General features: G+C 48.4%; 1 protein-coding gene across 4 annotated transcripts in view; it reads right to left on the reverse strand.

Annotated features, from left to right (window-relative positions):
* Positions 1–10,767: 10,767 nt before the first annotated feature.
* ZMIZ1 (zinc finger MIZ-type containing 1) overlaps positions 10,768–22,589 on the reverse strand; it is a 565,771-nt gene continuing 553,949 nt past the window's right edge. For all 4 annotated transcript variants that reach the window (XM_060241000.1, XM_060241003.1, XM_060241002.1 and 1 more), the window contains 2 exons: positions 20,167–20,415; positions 10,768–15,856 (listed from right to left, as the gene is read on the reverse strand). In XM_060241000.1, the coding sequence (XP_060096983.1) occupies positions 15,749–15,856; positions 20,167–20,415 (357 nt within the window). In that variant the 3' untranslated portion in view covers positions 10,768–15,748. The remainder of the gene's footprint in view (positions 15,857–20,166; positions 20,416–22,589) is intronic.

Raw genomic sequence — 22,589 nt, forward strand, 5'->3', positions numbered from 1 at the left:
AAAATAGTCTGACAGCCTTTGGCACTGGATTGCCAAAGGAAAAGGTACTTTGCCAGTCTCTGGGATTGGATTGCCAGGGGAAAAGCTAGTCTGCCAGCCTCCAGGACTACCTTTTCCTTTGGCAATCCAGTCCTAGAGGCTGGCAGACTAGCTTTTCCCCTGGCAATCCAGTCCTGGAGGTTGGCAACGTACTCCCCCCCCCAACAATCCAGTTCTGAAGGCTGGCAGACCACCTTTTCTCCTGACAATCCAGTACCAGAGGCTGGCATTGTCCTCTGTCCTCTTGCAATCCAGTTCCAGAGGGTGGCAACCTACTCTCCCCCCCTGGGAATTCATATGCAGAACACCTGTGCCAGTCCTGGGGGGCTAGAAATGTCCCCCCCCCCCACAATCCCATTCCAAGGCACTTGTAAATTGTTTTGTCCTTCCTGGAAGAAAGAGCCATTCCAGATTTTTATTGCAGCCGTTTCTGTACTTCAGTGTATTTCAATGGAGCCCATGCAAGTCAACTGGCAATCTCTCCCATTATATCCAATGGGTTATCCAGGTTCTCCCATTATTTCCTATGGGCAATCTTGTCATTTGTTTTAGTACGTCCCTATGGAAGGAAGGCATTGAAAAGGTGTGCAGTCCCTTTAAATGTGATGGCCAGAACTCCCTTGGAGTTCTATTATGCTTGTCACACCCTTGCTTCTGGCTCCACCCCCAATATCTCCTGGCTCCACCCCGAAGTCCCCAGATATTTCTTGAATTGGACTTGGCAACCCTAGTGGTGAGAGAGCTGCATTTTAGGTACGTATTTGAAGCTCTGCGGCACGTGCCAATTACACCTGGGTACATGGTGGTTTAACTAGTTTTCCTGGTACTCCTCGCTGTGTGTAGATTAGAACTGGAAGTTCTAGAACAATGCGTGAATTAGTGAGCAAGCCACTATATGTTAACCCTCGTGCATTCACAGGTCATGGGTCATTTCTCTTGGTACATCCAGGATGTGGTTAAAGAAAGTTAACTATATTATAATAAATAAAACCAAGTGGGGGACCTACAAAGACTCATGAGGGGATCTCATTTCCCCATTCCCTCTCACTTTTCCATTCTGTCTCCACCTCGCAGTGCCTGCAGCCTCTCCCCTTTCTTTCTTTCCTTCCCATGAACTTACTTATCTCTCTCTTACTATTTCTCTCCCCCCTCAAGCAGCCTCTGGCCCTGTCTCTCCCCCCCCTTTCTTCTTCTCCTCCATCACCAGTTTCCCCTTTATTTTGTCTCTCTCCTTTCCAGTGTGATCATCTCTTCCTCCTCTCTTTTATGTTTTGTTTCTCTATCCTCCTTCCCCCCACATCCAAGGCATGGAATCCTCAGCAACAGGCTGCCAATCTCCAGGTAGGGCCTGGAGATTGGGAATTATAACTGATCTTTAGACATTGTTTCTACGTGTAACCCTTTTAGGCTTGAAAAGGTCAAGTAAGTAGTCATACTGTTGTGGATGTTCCCCAATGAAGGCTATGGTCACACACACTAAATAATGTACTTCCAATCCACTTCCAATGCACTTTCCAATTTGGTTTTGCCAGTTCACACAGTTGGAAAGTGTACTGAAAGTGGATTGGAAGTACATTATTTAGTGTGTGTGTGATTGCAACCAAATAGTTTCCATTAAAACTCAAACAAAGCAGGGGGTAAAGAACTGAGAGCATCAACAAAATAGAGTAATAGTAAAAGAGACTTAGGATGGGTGAGAAATAGCTCTCTGGCTCCAACCTACAAAGCCCTGGGAAGGTCTGGAAAAGTCTCCCTTTCTTTGCAACCTGGGAAACAGTTCTTTTTTCCTCACAGCTGAAGTCCCTCCTCTGCTTGGAGCCAGTTTGGTGTAGTAGTTAAGAGTGTGGACTCTAATCTGGGAGAACCAGTTTGATTCCCAACTCCTCCACTTGCAGCTGCTGGAGTGACTTTCTTGTGTCAGTCATAACCAATTCTACAGCTTAGAGGGAATATTGGTTGTGACTGACCCAAGAAGGTTACTTGTGAGCAAAAAATCTACTTTGTGAGCTGCTGGCATTAAAGTTAAGAGCTAGTGCATGAATTAATTTGCTCTGGGGTCATTCTTCCTAAGGAAAAAATGTGTGAGCTGGACGCTGAAAAACTGAGCTAGTTAACTCAGTTTAGAGAGAACACTGGCCAAAACTCTTTCAAAACTGTTCTCTCAAGAGCAATTCTCTCAACCCCACCTACCTCATAGTGTGAATGACAAAAAAAATCTCCTGTCTGAAGACTGGCAACCCCTCCCTGTGTGTGTACTCACTAGGACAAGATAGAATGGCAAACAAAGACCAACAGACTTGTGTATTCTTGCAAGTTTCAGGAAGTTGCTTCTCCTGGAGATAAGCAGCTGAGACACACAAGAATGTTAGGGAAAGATATAATGGGAAAGGGGGTTAAGAAATCAACACGTCCGTAGGTAGGTGCTTGCAGTAACAAGTAATAATTAATGGGGCAGGGCAATTAGATTGGGAGCAGAACCACTGGATATTCATTATGTATATAAGTGCTTGTATTACTTTTCTGTGGGTCTTCTGTATTGCTTGATTGCTGGGGGCCCTTTTACTATAGTAAAAAAAAGGTTATTGCTTTCCTAGCCACTTTGGATCTTTGTCATTGGCAGGGGTCTGAACCAGAGGTTTCTAACGAGGCTCCATCCACAACAGGAAGGGAAAGGAGATTGTAAGCTGCTCTGAGACTCTGAGTAGGTGTATAAATCCAATTTCCTCCTCCTCCACAAGTTTTTCTTTCCCAAGAAGAGCTTCTTTCACCCAGATTCTCCACTCCTTCCTGAGTGAATGCCTTACGTTCCTGTGAGAGTTGGAAAAACTGTTGTTCCTTGAAGTGTTCCTAGACCAGCATCCACTAAACATGGCAAAAGAGGCCATAACCCCTCCAGTGAAAGAAGTTCACTGGAGGGAAAAAGACAGGTTGCTTACCTGTAACCGTAGATCTTCGAGTGGTCATCTGTGCATTCACACCCATGGGATAGTGCGCCTGCGCTGATCCCCGAATCGGTACCTGAAAAGCCCGGGATTTTTCCATGCTCGGCGCCAATGGGCATGTGCAGGCGTCACTACGTATGCTCACCGGCGCCAGCGCGGGGATCCCGCCAGTTCCTTCCTGACCGGTGGAAGCCCCTACTGGAGGGAGATCGTCAGCAGTGGGGAAGGAGGGCGGGTAGTGTGAATGCACAGATGACCACTCGAAGATCTACAGTTACAGGTAAGCAACCTGTCTATCTTATTTATTTATCTATTTATTTATTTGTTCGATTTATATCCCGCCCTACCCCACCAAGGCGGGCTCAGGGCGGCTTCGTGGTCTCTGTGCTTCACACCCATGGGAGACTAGCAAGCAAAGCATACCTGGAGGCGGGAAGACGGTCAACCGGAAGAAACAGCTTGCAGCACCGCAGTTCCCAACCGAGTCCTCTGCTGAGCATGCACGTCCAGCGCGTAGTGCTTCATGAAGGCATGCGGAGAAGACCAGGTAGCAGCCTTGCAGACATCGGAAAGGTACACACCTCTCAGGAATGCCACCGACGTGGCCATCGCTCTTGTGGAGTGTCCACGAACAGGCCCAGGTAAAGGCTTCTTTGCCAACAAATAACAGAGCTTAATCGTCTCAGTGAGCCATTTTGAGAGCCTCTGAGACGAAATCCTGGAACCTAACTTGGGAGCAGCATATGAAACAAAACAGCTGCTTGTCCTTACGAAAAGCCCTTGAACGATTCAAGTAAAACAGTAAAGCACGCTTAACGTCCAGAGCATGCAACCTACGTTCCTCGTCCGAGGAAGGGCTAGGGTAAAAAGTGGGCAACCAAACTTCTAAATTAAGGTGGAACTGGGAGACCACCTTTGGAAGAAAACTAATGTCCGGAGCCATGGAAACCCCAGCCTCTCTAAACACAAGATAAGGGTAATCACAACGCATCGCCGTGAGCTCCCCAACACGGCGAGGTGATGTGATGGCAACCAAAAATGCAGTCTTCCATGACAAAAGCTGCAAAGAGCACGTGGCCATCGGCTCAAAGGGGCGATGGGTTAGTTTGTCCAGCACCAAAGTCAAGTCCCACAACTGTGGGGGCGATCTTGATGGTGGGTGCAGCCTAAACAACCCCTTCAAAAATTTCTTGGACTGAGGGTGTGCAAAAACGGAGTACCCCTCCACCGGATCATGGAAGGCAGATATTGCCGCCAAATAAACTTTGATGGAGGAGAAAACCAGGCCTGCATCCACTAGGGACAACAAAAAATCAAAAATGGCCGACAATCCCGCCCTATTAGGCGAGACTAAAGGGTCAACCAAAAACTTAGTAAACTTCTGCCACTTCCTGTCATAGGAAGCACGGGTGGACGGCTTTCTACTGTTCATAAGAACCTGCTGGACTCTGTCAGAGAACCCTACTGGTCGATGAACCACGCTGTCAGCTTCAGGTGCGCTACGTTGTGATGCAGAACAGACCCTCCCTGAGCTGACAGAAGATCCGGCTCTGCTGGGAACTGGTAGAAGACCCCCCCCCCGACAATTGGAGCAGGATCGAGAACCAGTTCTGGCGGGGCCACCAAGGAGTCACCAGGATGCAGCGTGGCCTCTCCCTTGCAATTTTGTTGACCACTTTCGTCAACAATGGCAGGGGTGGGAACATGTAGAGGAATCGACCCTCCCATGGAAGCAGGAGTCCGTCTCCTAGAGAGGCTGGATCTGCCCCCCCCCCCCCCCGGAGCAGAACATGGGGCACTTTGTGTTCTCTGCCGTGGCGAAGACATCCAGCTGTGGGTACCCCCAATGCTGAAATACTGGCTTCAGGAAGCGCCACTGCAGTTCCCACTCATGTGGGGAAGCCCCCTCCCCCCCCCGCTGAGGGAGTCTGCCTGGAGGTTGAGGACCCCCGGAAGGTGTGCTGCCTTTACAAAGATGTTGTACTGCAGACACTCCGACCAGAGATCCATCGCCAGTGCGCAGAGCCGACGAGACACTGTCCCACCCTGCCTGTTGATGTAGCACAGGGCAGTGGTATTGTCTGTGAGCAGTGCTACACTCTTTCCCGCCACTAGGGGGCAGAAAGAACACAGGGCAAAGTGAACCACCAGAAGCTCCAGATAGTTTATATGGAACTGAGTCAGTTTTGGCGGCCACTGGCCCCCCACACACAAACCTTCCATGTGGGCCCCCAGCCCCACAAAGAAGCATCTGTGGTGATGGTCACAGCAGGAGTCAGAAGGTGGAAGGGAGCCCCTTGGCAGATGTTGTTCTCCGACTCCCATCACTGTAGCGTTTGGAGTGTCTCGGATGGAATGGTGAACCTCTTCCGAGGTGAGTTTCTGAGCAGGCGAAACTGGCGAAGAAACCACAACTGTAGGCCTCTCATTCTCAGTTTCGCGAACAGAAGCATGCTTGTCATCACCGCCATCAGCCCCAGCATCCGCTGAAGCTGCTGCGCTATGCCCCACTTTCGCCTTTGAAGGAGTTGTACCAGACTGACAATGTCCTTTGCCCTCTGCGAAGGCAGGAATGCACGATGCTGATTTGTATCCAGCAAAGCCCCTATGAACTGCACTGTCCTTGATGGAGTGAGATGGGATTTCTCCAAATTGACCTGCAGCCCCAGGGTGTCGAGAAGACGCAGAGTGATGGCAATGTGTGTTGACAAACTTTCCCTCGACTTCGCCACAAGGAGCCAGTCGTCGATGTATGGGAAAACGACAACTCCCTGGAGACGAAGATGGGCAGCCACAACGCTCATCATCTTCGTAAACACCCGAGGTGCAGTAGACAGGCTGAACGGAAGGGCTTTGAACTGGAAGTGCAAACCTGAGGAAACATCTGAATGCCGGATGGATGCTGACATGGAAGTAGGCACCCTTGAGGTCCAGGGTTGCCATCCAGTCCCCTTGATGAGGGGCAGGATTGTTTGCAGCGTGGACATTTATTCTGGTACAGAATAAATTTGTTCAGATTCCAAAGATTCATAATTGGTCTTAAGCCCCCGTCCCTCTTGGGGACCAGGAAGTAGCGAGAGTAAAAACCTCCCATCCTGGCCTCCGTCGGAACTCTCTCTATGGCTTGTTTCTGTAGGAGGTTGTTCACCTCCGCCAGGAGAGGTGGGGAAGGGGGAGTGGTGATCACCACGGATTGGTTCGGAATCTGCACAAACTCTATTTTGTACCCTCTTTTATGATGGACAGAGCCCACCTGTCTAAGGAGATCAACTCCCAGGCAGGCAGGAAAGGGCGGAGGCGGATAGATGTACCAGTGGGGGCGATGACGCGTGCCACAAGAAAGTCAAAGGCCCTGCTTCTGAGGGCGGGCACCCTTGGACTTGGCTGTGGACTGAGAACTGTAGCGGTTCCTGTTGTTGCTCGAGTAGGATGGTCTGTCAGGCTGAGTGGAGTGGGGACGCCATTGCTTATCTGGCGAAAACTTTTGATAGGGCTTCTTGGCCCAAGGTTTGTGCCACTGCTTCGTCCTGGGTGTTCTAGAAGTGGCCTGCACACCCAGGTTCCTGGAGGTCTTGAGGCTTTTATCAAACTCCTGCAGTGCACTGTCCGTAGTAGTACTGAAGAGGCCATCTCCCTCAAAAGGCAAGTCCTCTACAAATGCCTTGGTGTCTTGTTGCAGGGCAGTCGATCTCAGCCAGGAGTGACGGCAGATACACATAGCAGATGTGATGGCCTTAGCCGACACATCTACCATGTGCTTTGCTGCAGCCAGTTGTTGCTTGGCCACAGCAAAGCCTTCCTTCTGCAACTTTCTAGCAGCAGCCTTCTTATCCTCGCTCAGGGAGGAGAGGAGAGGGGTGAGCTGTTCCCAAACAGAGTATTGGTATCTAGCCATGCAAGCCGCATAGTTAGATACCTTTACTCCGAGGGCCCCTGCTGAGTAAACCTTCCTTCCCATACCATCAAGCTTCTTCCCCTCCTTATCCGGTGGGGAGGAGTGGACCTTGTGAGCCTTGGATGAGGATGAGACAGCAACTGAGTTCGGTTTCATGTGGGTGAAAAGGAACTCAGCCCCCGTCTCCTGGACCCTGTACATGTGGTCCAGCCTTCTGGAAGACACCGGTGTTGTAGATGGTTTCTTCCAGGGTTCCTTGACTGCCTGCAGAATCACTTTGGTGACCGGCAAAATGATTGCAGTGGATGTGTCCCTCTGCATGATGTCGAAGACGTTATCGTCCACGACAGGTTGTGGCTGAGTCACAGGCAGAGAGAGGGTGGCAGCCATTCTCCTCACTAGGTCTCCATAAGACTTCAGATCCTCAGACAGTGAAATTGAAAGATCTTCGGCCGTCTGGAAACCTGGCGAGGGCTCCAAGGCACCTTCCTGGATGTCACTCTCTGAGTCCGACGAGGAAGACTCCTGATGAGCGGAGTGCTCCGACAGGATCGGTGTCGATTCCGCAACGGTGACCGAATCGCTGTCAATGGGCGCCGAGGAGGTTCAATCGGTATGATGCGCCTCTCCGGAGGGATCGATGCCGATGGCTTTTGGGAGTGATGCGAGACCCTGGACATGCAGGACACCTCCGACTGCTGCTCCCACTCCGGAAACTCCCTCAGCGGGTACCATTGGTACAAAGGGTAGGGGTACGAGTAGGGCTGCCAACGACGCTGCTCGCATGGTGGCAGTGGTGGGAAACGGCGTGGTTTGAAAGGAGGCTCAGGCTCCCGTCTGCCTCTAGGTCTCATCAGCGTATCTGGGTCCATCAGTGCCGATGCCTCCAACTCCGAGATCGACTCGCTGCCACTACGCCGTCACGACGCTGATGACGAGGATCGCTGGGTAAGGTCGATCTCCTGCTCCGACGTCGGGAGACGGGGCTGTAGAGTACTGCCTCTCGATGTCGATGGGCTACGGCGCGGGGAAGCCAGGATCTTCCTCGGCAGCTCGGAGGTCGTCGGTGCCGAAGCGTCTGGTGAAGGCGATGGAGTGTGAAGCCTCTTCCACTTCTCCTTCGACTTGGCCTTTTTAGAAGTAGATGCTCGGGTCCCCGAATCATCTCGATGCTTCTTGGCAGGCGTGTCCACTGATCCGTCATGGGACCGTTTGGTGGAGGAGCCTCGCTCTACCGGCACTTCGGTCGCAATCGGGGTCACATCGGCCGATATGACCGCCGAGGCATCCGCCATTGTCGATACCGACGGGCCCGGTGCCGACCTCTGAGGGCGGAGTGCTGACTCAGTTAAGGCTTCCGAGAGCCGCGCCGCCCGGTTCTTCCGCGTTTGCTTGGAGAAGCGGAGACAGTGTGGGCAGGCCTCCACATGGTGCGCTTCACCCAAGCAGAGAAGACACAAAGAATGGCCGTCTGGGGGGGCAATCTTCTTCCCGCAGGAACGACACCGCTTGAAAAACCCCCAGCGACAGTCCATAGACACCAGCTGCCAAAAACCCGCTCAGAGTCCTCTGAGGGGAAAAAACTGGGGGAAAACAGACGGAGAGAAAACCCCAAAGGGCAGTCCGACAAACACACACGGAAAAACTTTTTTTTTAAAACTATCTATCTATCTATCTATCTATCTATCTATCTATCTATCTATCTATCTATCTATCTATCTATCTATCTATCTATCTATCTACACTAACAAAAACAACAAACGGGCTATATACACGAGAAAGGCAAAGGCCAAAAAACTCTCACTGACCGGGGACACGAGAAGGGAAACCTCTCCGCTCGGCGGTCAGAAAGGAACGTGCTGGCGCCGGTGAGCATGCATACTGGGACGCCTGCGCATGCCCATTGGCGCCGAGCGCGGAAAAATCCCGGGCTTTTCAGGTATCGATTTGGGGATCGGCGCAGGTGCACTATCCCATGGGTGTGAAGCACAGAGACCACGAAGAAGATCTTGCTGGGGGGGGGGGGGGGCTGGGAGGAAAGCATAAATAGGCCAAGCTGCAGACAGGCTTGTTCTCTCTGGAGAGGTTGCAAACAGGGAGGGTGGTTCTCTCTGGAAAAGGTTGGACTGGAGGCAGATTGCAGCTGGGGAGAGAGCCCCTCACCCAAATGGGGTGGTGAGTCTTCGGCATTAGAAGAACGGGACATTTACGGTAGAAGTGTTGGGGGTTTTATTTCTTTGCACCAATCTTTACTGTTTCTTTATTCACTATTGCACTAAAAAGTCAACTTATTGTTTTTGAGCACTTAAACCTGTTGTTATGGTTAAACTGCCTGCGTCCTCGTGTGTCTTTGGTCACGGTTAAAAGGTACTTGCTAATTGGGAAGATGCAAGGGTCAGGTGGGTGCCCTGGGCCTTCTTTGTATGGTGGTGGCAGCCGGCAGAAGGCCCTTCCTGGTCTCCTGCTGTATGACAGGGCCGGGTCAGAATTAGATTCAATGATGTTGGGATGTTTTAATGTTTCGAACCCCTAAGATTCAGTGGGTTGGCATATGAAGTGACTCCAATTGTGTGATAGCTGCTGCTTTGTCATTCCCGAGGTTCTTGAACTAGAAGGATAGCGCAATTCTGAGCAGAGTTAGCAAAGTCAATGGACTTAGAATGTTGCAACTCTGTTTAGGATTGCAGAGTTAAATCACTGTAGCAGCTGTTAGCCCAGTAGGAACTCATTTGCATATTATGCCACACCCCCTGATGCCAAGCCAGCTGGAACTGCATTCCTGTTCAAGAAAAGCCCTGGGTGTAGGGCAGAAAATTGCCATATATGAAAATGTAGTTAATCTAATTTCCTGTGGAGAAATGTTCAGTGCTGCTTTGATTTGGTACTCAAATGCCTATCAGTTAAGCATACCAGTACTAGGTACACTCCAAAGCAGGACTCAGACGAAGATCCTCTCTTCCCAATTTCAAAGAAGTATAATAATTTATTTATTTATTACTTTCAATTTATATCCCGCCCTCTCTGCAAGCGGACTCAGGGCGGCTTACAACATCATAAAATACAATCAATCCAATAAAACATATAAAACCATAATTTATGTATATCAGCTTTAAAACCATTCTATGGCGCTATATCAGTACTGTATAGGCGGTATTAGATTCTCGACTGTGATCGCCAGCATTCTGTAAGATGTCCGGTGGCAGCCCTTTTTCAAACCACAAAAGCCTGTTTAAACAATTCGGTCTTACAGGCCCTGCGGAACGCAGACAAATCCCGCAGGGCCCTTATGGCTTCTGGAAAGGTGTTCCAAAGTTCTGGTGCTGCCACCAAAAAAGCCCTGGATCTCATCACACACAGCCTGGCTTCTTTTGGGCCGGGGCAGACAGCAGATTTTTTGTCCCTGATCGCAGTGCTCTCTGGCGGATATATGGGGAAAGGCGGTCCCGTAGATAGGCAGGTCCCTGACCATAAAGGGCTTTGAAGGCTAATACCAACACCTTGAAGCGAACTCGGAACACAACAGGCAACCAGTGAAGCTCCCTCAGCACTGGCTGAATGTGCTCCCATCGCGGCAGCCCCATTAGCAGCTGTGCCGCAGCATTCTGCACTAGTTGTAGTCTCCGGGTTAGCACCAAGGGTAGCCCCATGTAGAGAGCATTACAGTGATCTATTCTTGAGGTGACCGTGGCATGGATTACCGTTGCTAAGTCGTTGCGTTCCAGGTAAGGGGCCAGCTGCCGCGCCTGCCGAAGATAAATAAATAATAAATAAATAAATTCCAAAGAAGTATAATAAATTTCTGATACCAACCCTCCAGGTCCTTTCCTCTCTCTCTCTTTTCCGTAACTAGAAAATTCAGATTTACAAAAGAGCTGTTCACTAGACCATCTGTAATTTTTCCAAATTTATTTAGGAAAAAAAATAATAACATGAGCAAAAATGAGAGTACTTTCAGTGTTACAAGAAAGTATATAAATGTCTAGCAATAGTCAATCTGATTTATTTATTTTAAATACAAAATAACCACATGAACACCTAATATACAGGTTTCATTTGAATACATATTTATTAGATAAATATTAGGTTGTCACATCATCTAACTACATACAGTTTTGCAAGACTAAAAATCACAATTATTTTTTCTGACCAGTTTTAAAGTATGAAATGATTGCGTTGTACTGTACATACAATGTACAAACAAGAACAATGGCCATTTTTGCATGGTAACTTCAGATTGTACTTTTTTTTTTTAAATTCTCCTCTGATCACAATATTAAAAAATTGTACAAAGTATGAATTTGGTTACAATCTTTTTTTTTATTTAATCCCCTTATCTTCTTCATTATTTTTTGTAGCACCCTAAAAATACACAGGTGATAAGACTAGTACACATTAAGCTAATTATTACATGAAGGTAAAACAAAAACAAACAAAAAATGCAAGAAAAAAATTCTTTCCACAAAGGATTTCCAGAGTATATTACAAGAAATGAAACAAACGTGGAGACTTCACAAACGCTAACGAACAGGATTCATTTCCCACATAAGATGGATCTTCAAGCTTCATTTTTTTTTGTCTCTGCAAAATAAAAACAAATGCACATTCCAAGGAAAATGAATGCATTTCTGTTAACATGTCTCTATTTGCCATTTACATATGTACAGATGTCCCTGGAGCCTCCACTGCAGACATTGTGTTTTCATTATCCCGTAATAATAATAATATTATGTCTTGGCAGTAGAATTATAAATCTCTGAGGGTTCTTTTCCAGGTGGGCATCTAGAGGGAAACAATAAAAAAGACCAAACCAAAATGCCTCCAAAACAAAGGAATAATAAAAATAATAGTAATAAAATGCTTTGGGAATAGAATTCTGCCACTCAACACAACAGAACTCTAAATTGTCTCATAGGGTTTCACCTCATTCTAAGGTTATGGCAGTGAGCAAATTACAAACGAACCATCTCAAATTCTCTGAAACAGACCGTGGGTTTCATGACCTGATGGTGAGTAACTGCTTATGGGAAGGGGCCATTCTGGGCTGATTTTTTAGGTCTGCTCCTTAGATAAATATACCCTTTAATACAACACAAAAGGGCTCGGCTGGACCCTTGCAAATGCTCTAACTTGATGTTAACCCAGCTACGTTAGCCCTTAAATTTGGTCGGTATCATGCTCCCTTGCTACAGATCTAATCATTATACATAAAATCTACAGTTTTTAAAATAAGCACTGATTTTGGTTACTGTGGGGAAAAAACTTCACCGCTAAGACCAGGGTGGTTTTTTTTTTTTTGAGCTGAAACGCACAGGAATGCAGTTCCGGCTAGCGTGGCATCAGGGGGTGTGGCCTAATATGCAAATAAGTTCCTGCCGGGCTTCTGCAAAAGCCCTGTTATGTCAGGGGGTATGGCCAAATATGCAAATGAGTGCCTGCTGGGCTTTTTCTACCAAAAAAGAGAGCCCCGGATGGGACTTTCCCGAAAGACAGCCAGTGTGGTGTAGTGGTTGGAGCCTCTCGCTGGAGCTGTGGGGAAGCCAGGGGACCCATTCTGCCGTGAAGCTCAGCCTGTGGATGGAAGAACTTTGTGGAGGACAGGCAGGATCGCACAAGCCTAACAATGGGGGCAGCGGAAAGGGCCGTCAAGGGACAGCCGACTTATGGCAGCCCTGCAAGGCTTTCAGGGCAAGAGACGTGCAGAGGTGGTTTGCCATTGCCCGCCTCTCTGTCCAGACCCTGGACGTGTTCAGCTTAGTTTAGCTTCTGAGATCTGATGAGATCAGGCTAGCCTGGGCCAGCCAGGTCAAGGCTAACAATAGATGCTCAACGGGGGCATCTCTTCTCCGGCCTCCTCAGCAGGGCCCTGCATACGGTGCCTTCACATTCACCCGACCTCAACACATCCGATTGGAAATGGTTCTGTTTCCTAATCTGGATGCCTGCGCAATAGCAAAGGATCGGCTTTATAAAATGGGTGCTGAACTCTGAACAGGCAAAATACAATATATGGCTTAAAACAGGCCTCGACAACTTGCTAGAAGCAATGGTTAACGTGCCTGTTTTTGGAGAGGCAGATGTGAAAACAGCTGGCTTTCGAGCCCCTGACAACTGTGATTGCTTTAGCTGGTTGCCGGTTGGCTTAAAGCAAATGAGAATAATGGAACAACGCAAGGTCAACTGACCCTTCATTGCTCACATAAATGGAGCAAATGCTTATATGATGGAGACAGAATGGGGAAGCTACTATGGGGGGGGGGGGGAGACCCAGAATGCACTTGAAATAAAAGGAAGCTCTGAACTTCAGTTTCCCCTGGTATCCCACCACCACTATGACACTGCGTTATTCCTTGGGTGTTCAGTAACCAAGATCCTATGTAGTGTGCCGCCTATTGGACTGCCGTCTCCTCACCTACGTACGAGGCAATGCCATTTTCAAAGGATTTTTTTAAAATTACCTTTTTTGTTGTCTGACTAAAGAAAAGAATCTCAAAAGAAAAGAATCTCAAGGTGATATCGTGGCTCGTAACAATTTATTTTCTGGGCAGTTCAGGACATCGGCCAGATCCATTAAACTGGACTAAGAAATGGAGGGGGACTAATTTGTCAAAAGGAAAAAAAACTCCATCAATCCAAGACCCCTTAAAAAAAAAAAACAGAAGAGGACCTATGCTCCCCCCACAAAGACTATGCATTTTAAAACACAAGTATAACCAGATCAGGAAAATGTTGAATATTGTTATCAAAGACGATACTAAAATATTCACAAAAGGTATTTACAATAGCAATTCTTAAAATAATTGATTTTTGCATAATGAACAGCGCTTCTTATGAAACAAACAAAAAGAAAACCTCAATAAAAGGGAGATTGGGGAGAAAAGTAAGTGTCGAAACATCTCTACATAAAATGTTTTACAAATTCAACACTCCTACTGGAAAATAGAGGAACTAAAACTGCCATTTCCTGTAATATCTACAGCAAAGTGCTGCGAACTAGTATATATATCACAAGATGCATATACAGCTGTGGCGGTAGATGCTAAAAACAAAATGCGCAAAGAATTTACAAGCATGACTTTGGTGACGAGAGCAAGTTGGGAATGGAATGCACAGGCCATGCCATTCACAGGGGGCAAAGTGGGCGGAGCTTACACACAGAAACCGACAAGCACGAGTTCCATTGGGCACAAAATGGAAAGCCTACTACTGAAAATCAAATATGGGATATATTTGATCTGATTTATGGACGGGAAAGGAAGCCATCAAGGTCTTTTCTTTTTCTTCACAAAGAAAGCAAGATTTGCACACGGTGGGCAGAAGACGAAATGTTGGCCCGCCAGGGCGGAGTTGGCACACATGCACGTCTTGACAGACAGACACTATACATCATTTATACGAGAGCATGACCAAGAGCGCAGAAACGGGCCTGGGAGCAACGGGAAGCTCATGCAGGGGGGGGGGGGGAGGCAACCTGATGAGAAGCACAAGACCACGGAAGGAAGCACTGCATGTGACAAGGAAGGCCATGGGGCTGGGGCACCAGAGGGATTGACACTTCCCATGCCCATTGTCCTTGGGGAAATAATATATATATATATTTATATTTAGAAAACAGTCCTGGCAGCTAAAAAAAACCCATCAAAAAAAGAAAAGGAAAAGGGTGAATTCCATGTCACAATCTGAAAAACAGAAAGAAAGAAAAACCGGGGAGGTGTAGGACAGCTAAAGTTGAGTTCCGGAGCACCTGAGGGACCAACGAGGTTTGCAGGGTAGAAACCTTTGAGAGTCAAAGTTCCCTTTTGTCAGTTACCAGGCCCAGGGTGTCTCTTCCTCCCACTGCAACCACATAAACTCCTGCTGGGAGCAGATATTTTGCCATCTGGCTGCTCTACTTTCGTGTCTTCCCAGTTCTTCTCCCTGGCCAAGACTCTCCTACTGCACAGGTTAAGAAAAACTCTTGGTGAAATCCAACATTTTAGAGTCTCATGTGGGAACGTGACTTAAATCCCTCCCTCCCATTTCATGGTTGGCCTGCTAACGTGATGGCAAGCAAGTTGATCCTTTGAAAACAAACCCCTTAAGAAAGAAAAGGGGGAAAGAGAAAGACAGAAGAAAACAAGTCTCTGTGTTAGAGCAAAGAGGCTACCTGGCCTGCAAGGTTTAAAAATTGCTACAATTTAGAAAAAACGCACAGTTGCCGCAGCCCAGAGATCCACAGGACTCCTCCCATCACACAGAAATGACCGTCTGACGAACAGACGCCTCCCTTTGATGTGTTTTGCATTTTTATCTTAGTTGTGATATCATTATGGGTTTTTTTGTGCTTTTTTGGCATGTGTTACGTGGTTTGAGTTTGTTTGGCTAATCTGAAGGCATTGCCAAATAAATTCTGTCCGACCCAAATGTACAGACGGGGAGAGAGAGAACAAACACAGTGGAACAGACACCACACCATAAAGGAAAAAGAAACCAAACAAAACGCATGGAAGAACACAGTTGGAAGGGCATTCTGAAACAGAATAGTTCTGTTGCCTTTTCTTCCCTTGGTGAGACTGACTTCTGCCAAGATACTTCATGCTGCGCCATCTCCCAAGCGAATTCTCTTCTCTCTCTGCAGAGCTACGCAAACAATCTGTGATGTGGAGTGTCGCGGGGTCTGGAGGCCTTCCGCCTTCTCATCCTCTTTCTTTCTACCCCACAATTTGTGAAGCTTGACACGAGCAAGCGAGTTCTGAGATGAAGAACGTGTCCATCGTCTCCTCCAGCTGCAAGGTTCATCCTCGTGGGGGGGAAAAGGGCGGTGTGGGATTCCACACTGTGAAGCTACAGACGTGTCGAACGAGTGACAGGTGTCGGGGACAGAACACAAAAGGCTTCAGTTGTTCTCAAAGAGAGAGAGAAGGTCATCATTGCTATTGCTCGGTAAGTCAGGGGGATCCAGGTACGAAAGCAGCTCATCTGGATTTGTAAGTTCTGGAAGCAGCTGCGGAATAAAGACAGAGGAAATCTGAAAATAGTAAAAACGCATTGGCAATTTAGGTGCAAGAGCCCACCTTTGTGGCAGCATCTGAAGATATACTTGGTGGGTTGAGAAAATATCACCCCAACTGCATGGAGCAACACTGCATGGCTGCTGGAATGGAGCATGAGTCGTGGCCAAGCCCAAGTACATACAAAATCCTACAGCGTTCAGACTTGCTATAGGCAGGTGATTTGTGGTTGAAGCTGTAACACTAAAGCAGTCAGGATGGGTTGGGACATTTGAAAAGGCCTGGAGAGAGCTAAGCCCAACTCTGTGGCACTGTCAGCCATTGCTGAGGTTATTTTGCTCGACTTGCTCCTGGTGGTCAAGGCTCTCTGGGAACTCTCCCAGGAAGTGGAAACGTCAGTCTATCCCTGGTGGTTGGGACTGCGCAGGGTTTGTGTAGAGGAGGAGTGACATCAGCAGGAGATATCTGCCACAGAGTCCATCGTTCAAAGCAGTTGTCATTCCAGGAGATCCCCTGTTCTCCCCAGAGGTTGGCAATTCAACTATGTGTAGGAAGCAGTGTGGCCAGGGGAACTGTCTACAATGTGCTGCCCGTTACGCTAATTTATTATGTCAAGGAACTTTGTATATGGTAGAGATGTATGAAATGGTAGTAACTTTTGCTGCTCTTGAACCTTGACTATGGTCATCTTTGGAAGCTCACTTTTGGGCACCCCCACCAATGGAGGCTAGGTGAGTGGCAACCTGAGAAAGGGCCTTCTCCGTCATGGCACCAAGATTATGGAATTCCCTTGCCAGGGAGATTCATCTATCTCCACTTGTCACTGTCTTTCACCCGCAACTTTTCAGTTTTGGTCTGGCATTCCCTCACTGATACTCATTATTCACACTTTGGAGATTTTTAGGGGTGAAGTTTCTCACACTTGACTTGACTTCTTCCCACAGCTGTTTTTTCTGCAGCCTTGACATAGTTGGGCCCACCCCACCACAGGTAACGATGGCAGGAACGGCTTCTTTGCAAGGATCAGATCTGATCACAGGACCAGAGTTGGAAGGGGCCATCTTGTCCCACCCCCTGCTCAATGCAGGATCAGCCTGGACTAGCATCCCCAACAAGTGTTTGTCCAGCTGCTTCCTCTAGTGGTCAATTTGATATTACGTCACTTTGTCTGGCATAAAAACCCTGCAGTTTAAATCCGGACATAAACTGGTGTAATATCAAATTCACCACTAGAAGAAGTAAAACATGTGCGGAACAGGAACCCTCCCCCCCCCCCCCCCCCATGCACAAGCGAGGAAAAAGAGAATGCAGATAAGCTTTTGGTGTCACATCACAACACTATTGAGGAACAGAGATCCACAGTATTCTTAAAATAAATTTTAAAGCATGCTTAAAAACAGAGAGCCCAGTCCCATCTAGAACATTTAAAAATAGAATCCATGCTTGTTTGCTCCCAGACTAAGCTAGCCAACTTCAGAATGTATATCCAAACATTTCAGCTGTGCAGGTAATTCATGCTTATTTTAATCCTGCTCTGAGGAAGGATATCTTAAAGCTTTCTCTTCAAGCTTTTAACAACTAGTCAGGGTGAGAATAGTTAATGACAATTTCCCTTGAAAACCAAGGCAGATGACATACAAAGGATATTCCAGGGATAGTCATCTGTCCTCTTCCTACACCATCTTCCCCCAGCAGCTGAAGACTTTTTTGTTTAGCCTGGCATCTCCTCAATGGCTTTGTGTTTTTATATATGGATTTTACTTTTGGTTTTGCTTTAACAAAGGGTTGCTATTCCCCTGATGGGGACGAAGTTTCCCCCACTTTCAGGGCCTCCAATCCGCCACCACGGAGCTGGCTGGCGTGGTGGGTGGAGCTCTGCCCCTGAACATCTGCAGCGTGCCTGTTGTGATGACATCACGAGGAGATGATGTCATCATGCCAGCATGTTGTATAGGGGATGCTCTAGCATTTGGGTAAAAGCTCTGTGGTGACCCCAAATGATAGAGCGTTTCTTGCGTGACATGCTGATGACGTCACTTCCAGGTGACATCATTACATTGTATAGGGGACGCTCTAGCGTTTGCGTAAAAGCTTTGTGGTGACCCCCAAATGATAGAGTGTTTCCTGCATGATGTCATGCCTGCCCCTGCTGACTCGGAGCAGGTGCCTGCTTCAGACCCAGCCCCTGCTGTGCAGATGCCTTTACCAACATCGGACGTAAGTCCCGAAGGAGCAAGCCAGCAGCAGGGGCCACCTGGAACCGATCAGGCTACACCAAGCACTAGCTCATCCCCTCCTGAATCACCACCACCTGGAGACCGGCTACGCGAGAGGAGACGGCTGGAGTTCAGGAACAGGCGTAGAGAGGCACGCAGGCGTGCTAGGAGGGATCTGAGCCCAGAATACTAACAAGCTAATTAGCCAGCACAGTATATCTGGAATCCTGGCCTCAGTACAAACTGTGCTGGCAACAAATGATCACCCTCGGACGTGACCGCGCCCTGCACCCTCTTGCCTGCTGAGCAAACCTGTCTGTTCCCGACCCGGCTTGACTTTTGGACTGGACACTGGACCCTGCTTTGACTCTGCGACTTGGCTAAGTACTTTGGATATATTCGGCTTGCTTTCCCCGGTTATTGACCCTTTGCATTCCTGACACCGTGCTTTGCTACTCCCTTCGGCTGGACTGATTTATGGTGAAGACCAATTAGGACTGTTAAGATAACGCTTGAGCTCCCTTCGCAAGCACTACAGACGGCAGCCCGCGTCCTGGCCGATTGCCAGGGCAACAGAAGCTGCCCGTCGCTGCCTGCAGGTCTGGGTCGTGACACATGACATGTGATGATGTCACTTCTGGCTGACATCCTGCATTGCTTTGTGCATGTGCTGAACACTCTTGGAAAGAATACTGGGGACCGCTGCTGGCAGCCAGGGAAGGCCTGGCAACTCTCCTTCCACATGAGGCACTTTATAATGTTGAGAGCCCCTGACTGTGGCATGGTGGTTAAGGCAGAGACTCCAGTTCAAATCTCCACTCTTGCCATGGAAACTTGCTGGATCACCTTGAGCTCATCACACTCAGCCTCACCTACCTCACAGGGTTGTTGTGAGCTTACAGTGGAGGAGAGGAGAACAATGCAAGTTCCTTTGGGTCCCCGTCAGGGAAGAAATATTTTGCTTTTACTTGTTAATTGCCTCACGACCAGGATTGGGCAGAAGAGTGAGATGTACATTTTATAAATAAATAACAAATGCTCTACTGGAAAGTCCCCCCCCCCATGTCTCCCGTATCTGCTGCTTTCACTGAATTCTATATGGCCTATGGGGCTGAGTCAACTCACATGTGGAAATCCCCTGAAGAACTTGATCACAGCACCTCAATCAGCCTGTCGGTCACACCAGGGGACAGAACTTGGCTTTGCCTCAAAGGATTATCTTGGACTTCACTAACCATATGGAGGAGCACCCCCCCCCCCCCCACGCTGTGTCCCTGTCCCTCTTCTCTGCACAATCACTGAGTGGTCTTTGAGGGGCAAATGTGTGGAAGAGATGCCCGTGAGCACACCTGCTCTCCAATGTCTTCACTGACCATGGGGTTATGCATGGGCACTTTCTTTGCATGTTCAACATAGGCCATATCTCTACATTGCTTTTGGAAGTGACAACAGGTAGCTCTAGAGATGACCAGAAATTCTATGGTGCAGTGACATCAGCAATATTGCTTTAATTTTTTTTTTGCCCTGCCACCACTCTGAGAGGCAGTGGGCAACAGGGCTATGGTAAGCCTAGGTCACCCTGTGAAGACCACTTAACACTTGCACAGAGGCTGGGGGGCAGGCCAGAGTGCTCTTGCCCATTCTATCCCTCTCTCTCTCTGCATGGCAAGGGGTCCACAAAGGTCCTGCTCATGAGGCAGAAAGGAACACAGAAATAAATAATCACATATTTCTTTTCTTTCCCTCTCTTCCTCTTGTCTTCCCCACTGCTCCCAAACTCGAATGTAGATACTTTCCCTTAAAACCCCCCCACGTTTCTCTGTAAAGCGCCAGGCACGAAAACTCAGGATTGCGCTACAAGTATCAACCAGTAGTTACTGAATGGCAATATTCAAAGCCTGGACCCCCCTCCCCTGGCCTCCCTCAAGGCACCCTTCCACCCTTTCTTCAGTGAGGCCAGAGTTTTGCTTTGTCTGCTCCAACGATTCAATGTCAACCGTGCCCCAAATAATGAGGGAGAAGCTGCTTCTCCCACCCCTTCAGCAAGTCCAAGCCAGCACAAGCCTGACCAAATGACCCCAACTTACATCCAGCGAAGGCTCCGGCATGTCGGACGCGCCCTGCCCACCAGCCTGGCCCTCTAAGGCTGAGGAGGGGTTAAAGGCCAGGTCATTGTGTGGATGGTTGCTGGGAGCGGCCGGTGGTGGCTGCCGGCTCTGCTGGGTAGGCGGACCGCTGTGATGTAACGGCTGCCCTGACTGGCTGCTGGGATGAGGTACGTGCAAACCTTGCTGCATGGAACTATGGGATTGATCAGTGCTGCCGGGATGAGGGATCTGCGGAGGAGGAAAAGAAGCAGGGAAGGACAAGTGAGGCAACGAGCTGGCATGTGGTGGTGGGAGGCAATCAACATCAAGCTGCTTTGCTGTGAATTGCTCAACAAGCCATCATGATGTGAAACCAGTACTGTAAAAGCATCCATATGGATGGTCATCGGCCCCCAGAGGGAAAAAATGCAGGGGAGCCGGTGGGCTGGCTTTTTGATCTGCGGAGGGTAGCAACAAGGCAACGGATACATTTTTAAAAACCCCTGGGATGTTCTGGTTAGCCAGATTTGCCCTTCATTGTTAGAGAAAGCCTAACAAACTGATTTTGGTGCCGTAAGAAAACAAACAGTGCACAAGTATCCCAAGGTTAGGGTTTGTAGAATCTTTCGGTATCAAGTGCCGTGTTCTACTGGAGAAAGTTTTCCTTCCAGACGTTTCGTTCTCAGCTGCGGAGAACATCCTCAGTGGCGTTGCAGCCGGAGCAGGCGCTCTGACCTTCTTGGCTGCTGTGCATTGAGTGGGGCCAGGGCTGCTGGAGAGCTGCTATTTCTAGGCTGGAGGGTGTGTGATGAAAGGGCAGTTGGTTTGTGGATGTGCCCATTGTTTGGTGGGGCTTCCTGGAAGGGTAGTGATAAGGAAACTGGCTGTTGAATGTGACCATTGTTCTGTGTTAACTGCTGGGAGGGTTGGAAGGGGTTTGAAGATAAGGAAGATGGTTGTTGACTGTGCACAGTCAACAACCATCTTCCTTATCTTCAAACCCCTTCCAAACAATGGGCACATCCACAAACCAATTGCCCTTTCATCACACCCCCTCCAGCCTAGAAATAGCAGCTCTCCAGCAGCCCTGGCCCCACTCAATGCACAGCAGCCAAGAAGGTCTGAGCGCCTGCTCCGGCTGCAACGCCACTGAGGATGTTCTCCGCAGCTGAGAACGAAACGTCTGGAAGGAAAACTTTCTCCAGTAGAACACGGCACTTGATCCCGAAAGATTATACAAACCCTAATGATGTTACCAGCCGTGAAAACCTGAAATCTTTGATATCCCAAGGTTAATGATTGTGTTCCTCACTCAGCTGGTTAGGCTACTGAGCCTGGCACCAAACCCCTCCGGGTGCCACATTTGTGGCAGCCGTTTGCTGATCATACTCACGCAGACGCTAGCAGTCTGCAAAGCAGACAAATCTCAGTAAATAACATTTTATTGCAAAGGGGGCATAACAGCGTTACAGCCACGGACAGACCATCTATGCAAGATCCTGATGAGCCTTTCTGCAGAAGCTGGCCTTCTAAGGGGTTCCCTAATTCTTCCTCTGCCTTCTGACTGCCCAGTCTCTCTTTCTCTGAACAAACTCTGAACTGCTAGAGGAGAGATGCTGAAAATAATGGCCACTACGTGTGATAATTTCAGCGGGTAGCTCTGCTGGTCTACAAAAGAACAACTAGTTTCTATGTGACCAAACCAGAGTCCAATAGCATCAGATGCTTTGACTCTGGAAAGCTTCTACCCTGAAAATCTTGGTGGTCTCTTAGGTGCTGCTAGGCTCCTATTTAGTTGTGATGTAGGAGGCTGAATTGCAGAGTGAAAATACACACATATATATATGAACATATATGAAGCTGCCTTCTACTGAATCAGACCCTCAGTCCATCAAAGTCAGTATTGTCTACTCAGACTGGCAGCGGCTCTCCAGGGTCTCAAGCTGAGGTTTTTCACGCTTATTTGCCTGGACCCTTTTTAGTTGGAGATGCCGGGGATTGAACCTGGGACCTTCTGCTTACCAAGCAGATGCTCTACCACTGAGCCACCGTCCCTCCCCTGCTCTCCAGAGTCTCAAGCTGAGGTTTTTCACGCCTATTTGCCTGGACCCTTTTGGGTTGGAGATGCCGGGGATTGAACCTGGGACCTTCTGCTTCCCAAGCAGATGCTCTACCACTGAGCCACCGTCCCTCCCAATGGAGGACAACCATTTGCCCAGTAGTCAAGCCAGTCATATATGGACATATGAAGCTGCCTTCTACTGAATCAGACCCTCAGTCTATCAAAGTCAGTCTTGTCTAGTCAGACTGGCAGCGGCTCTCCAGGGTCTCAAGCTGAGGTTTTTCATGCCTACTTGCCTGGACCCTTTTTAGTTGGAGATGCCAGGGATTGAACCTGAGACCTTCTGCTTACCAAGCAGATG

Source organism: Heteronotia binoei, chromosome 6, assembly GCF_032191835.1.
Source record: "Heteronotia binoei isolate CCM8104 ecotype False Entrance Well chromosome 6, APGP_CSIRO_Hbin_v1, whole genome shotgun sequence".
Lineage (NCBI taxonomy): Eukaryota > Metazoa > Chordata > Lepidosauria > Squamata > Gekkonidae > Heteronotia > Heteronotia binoei.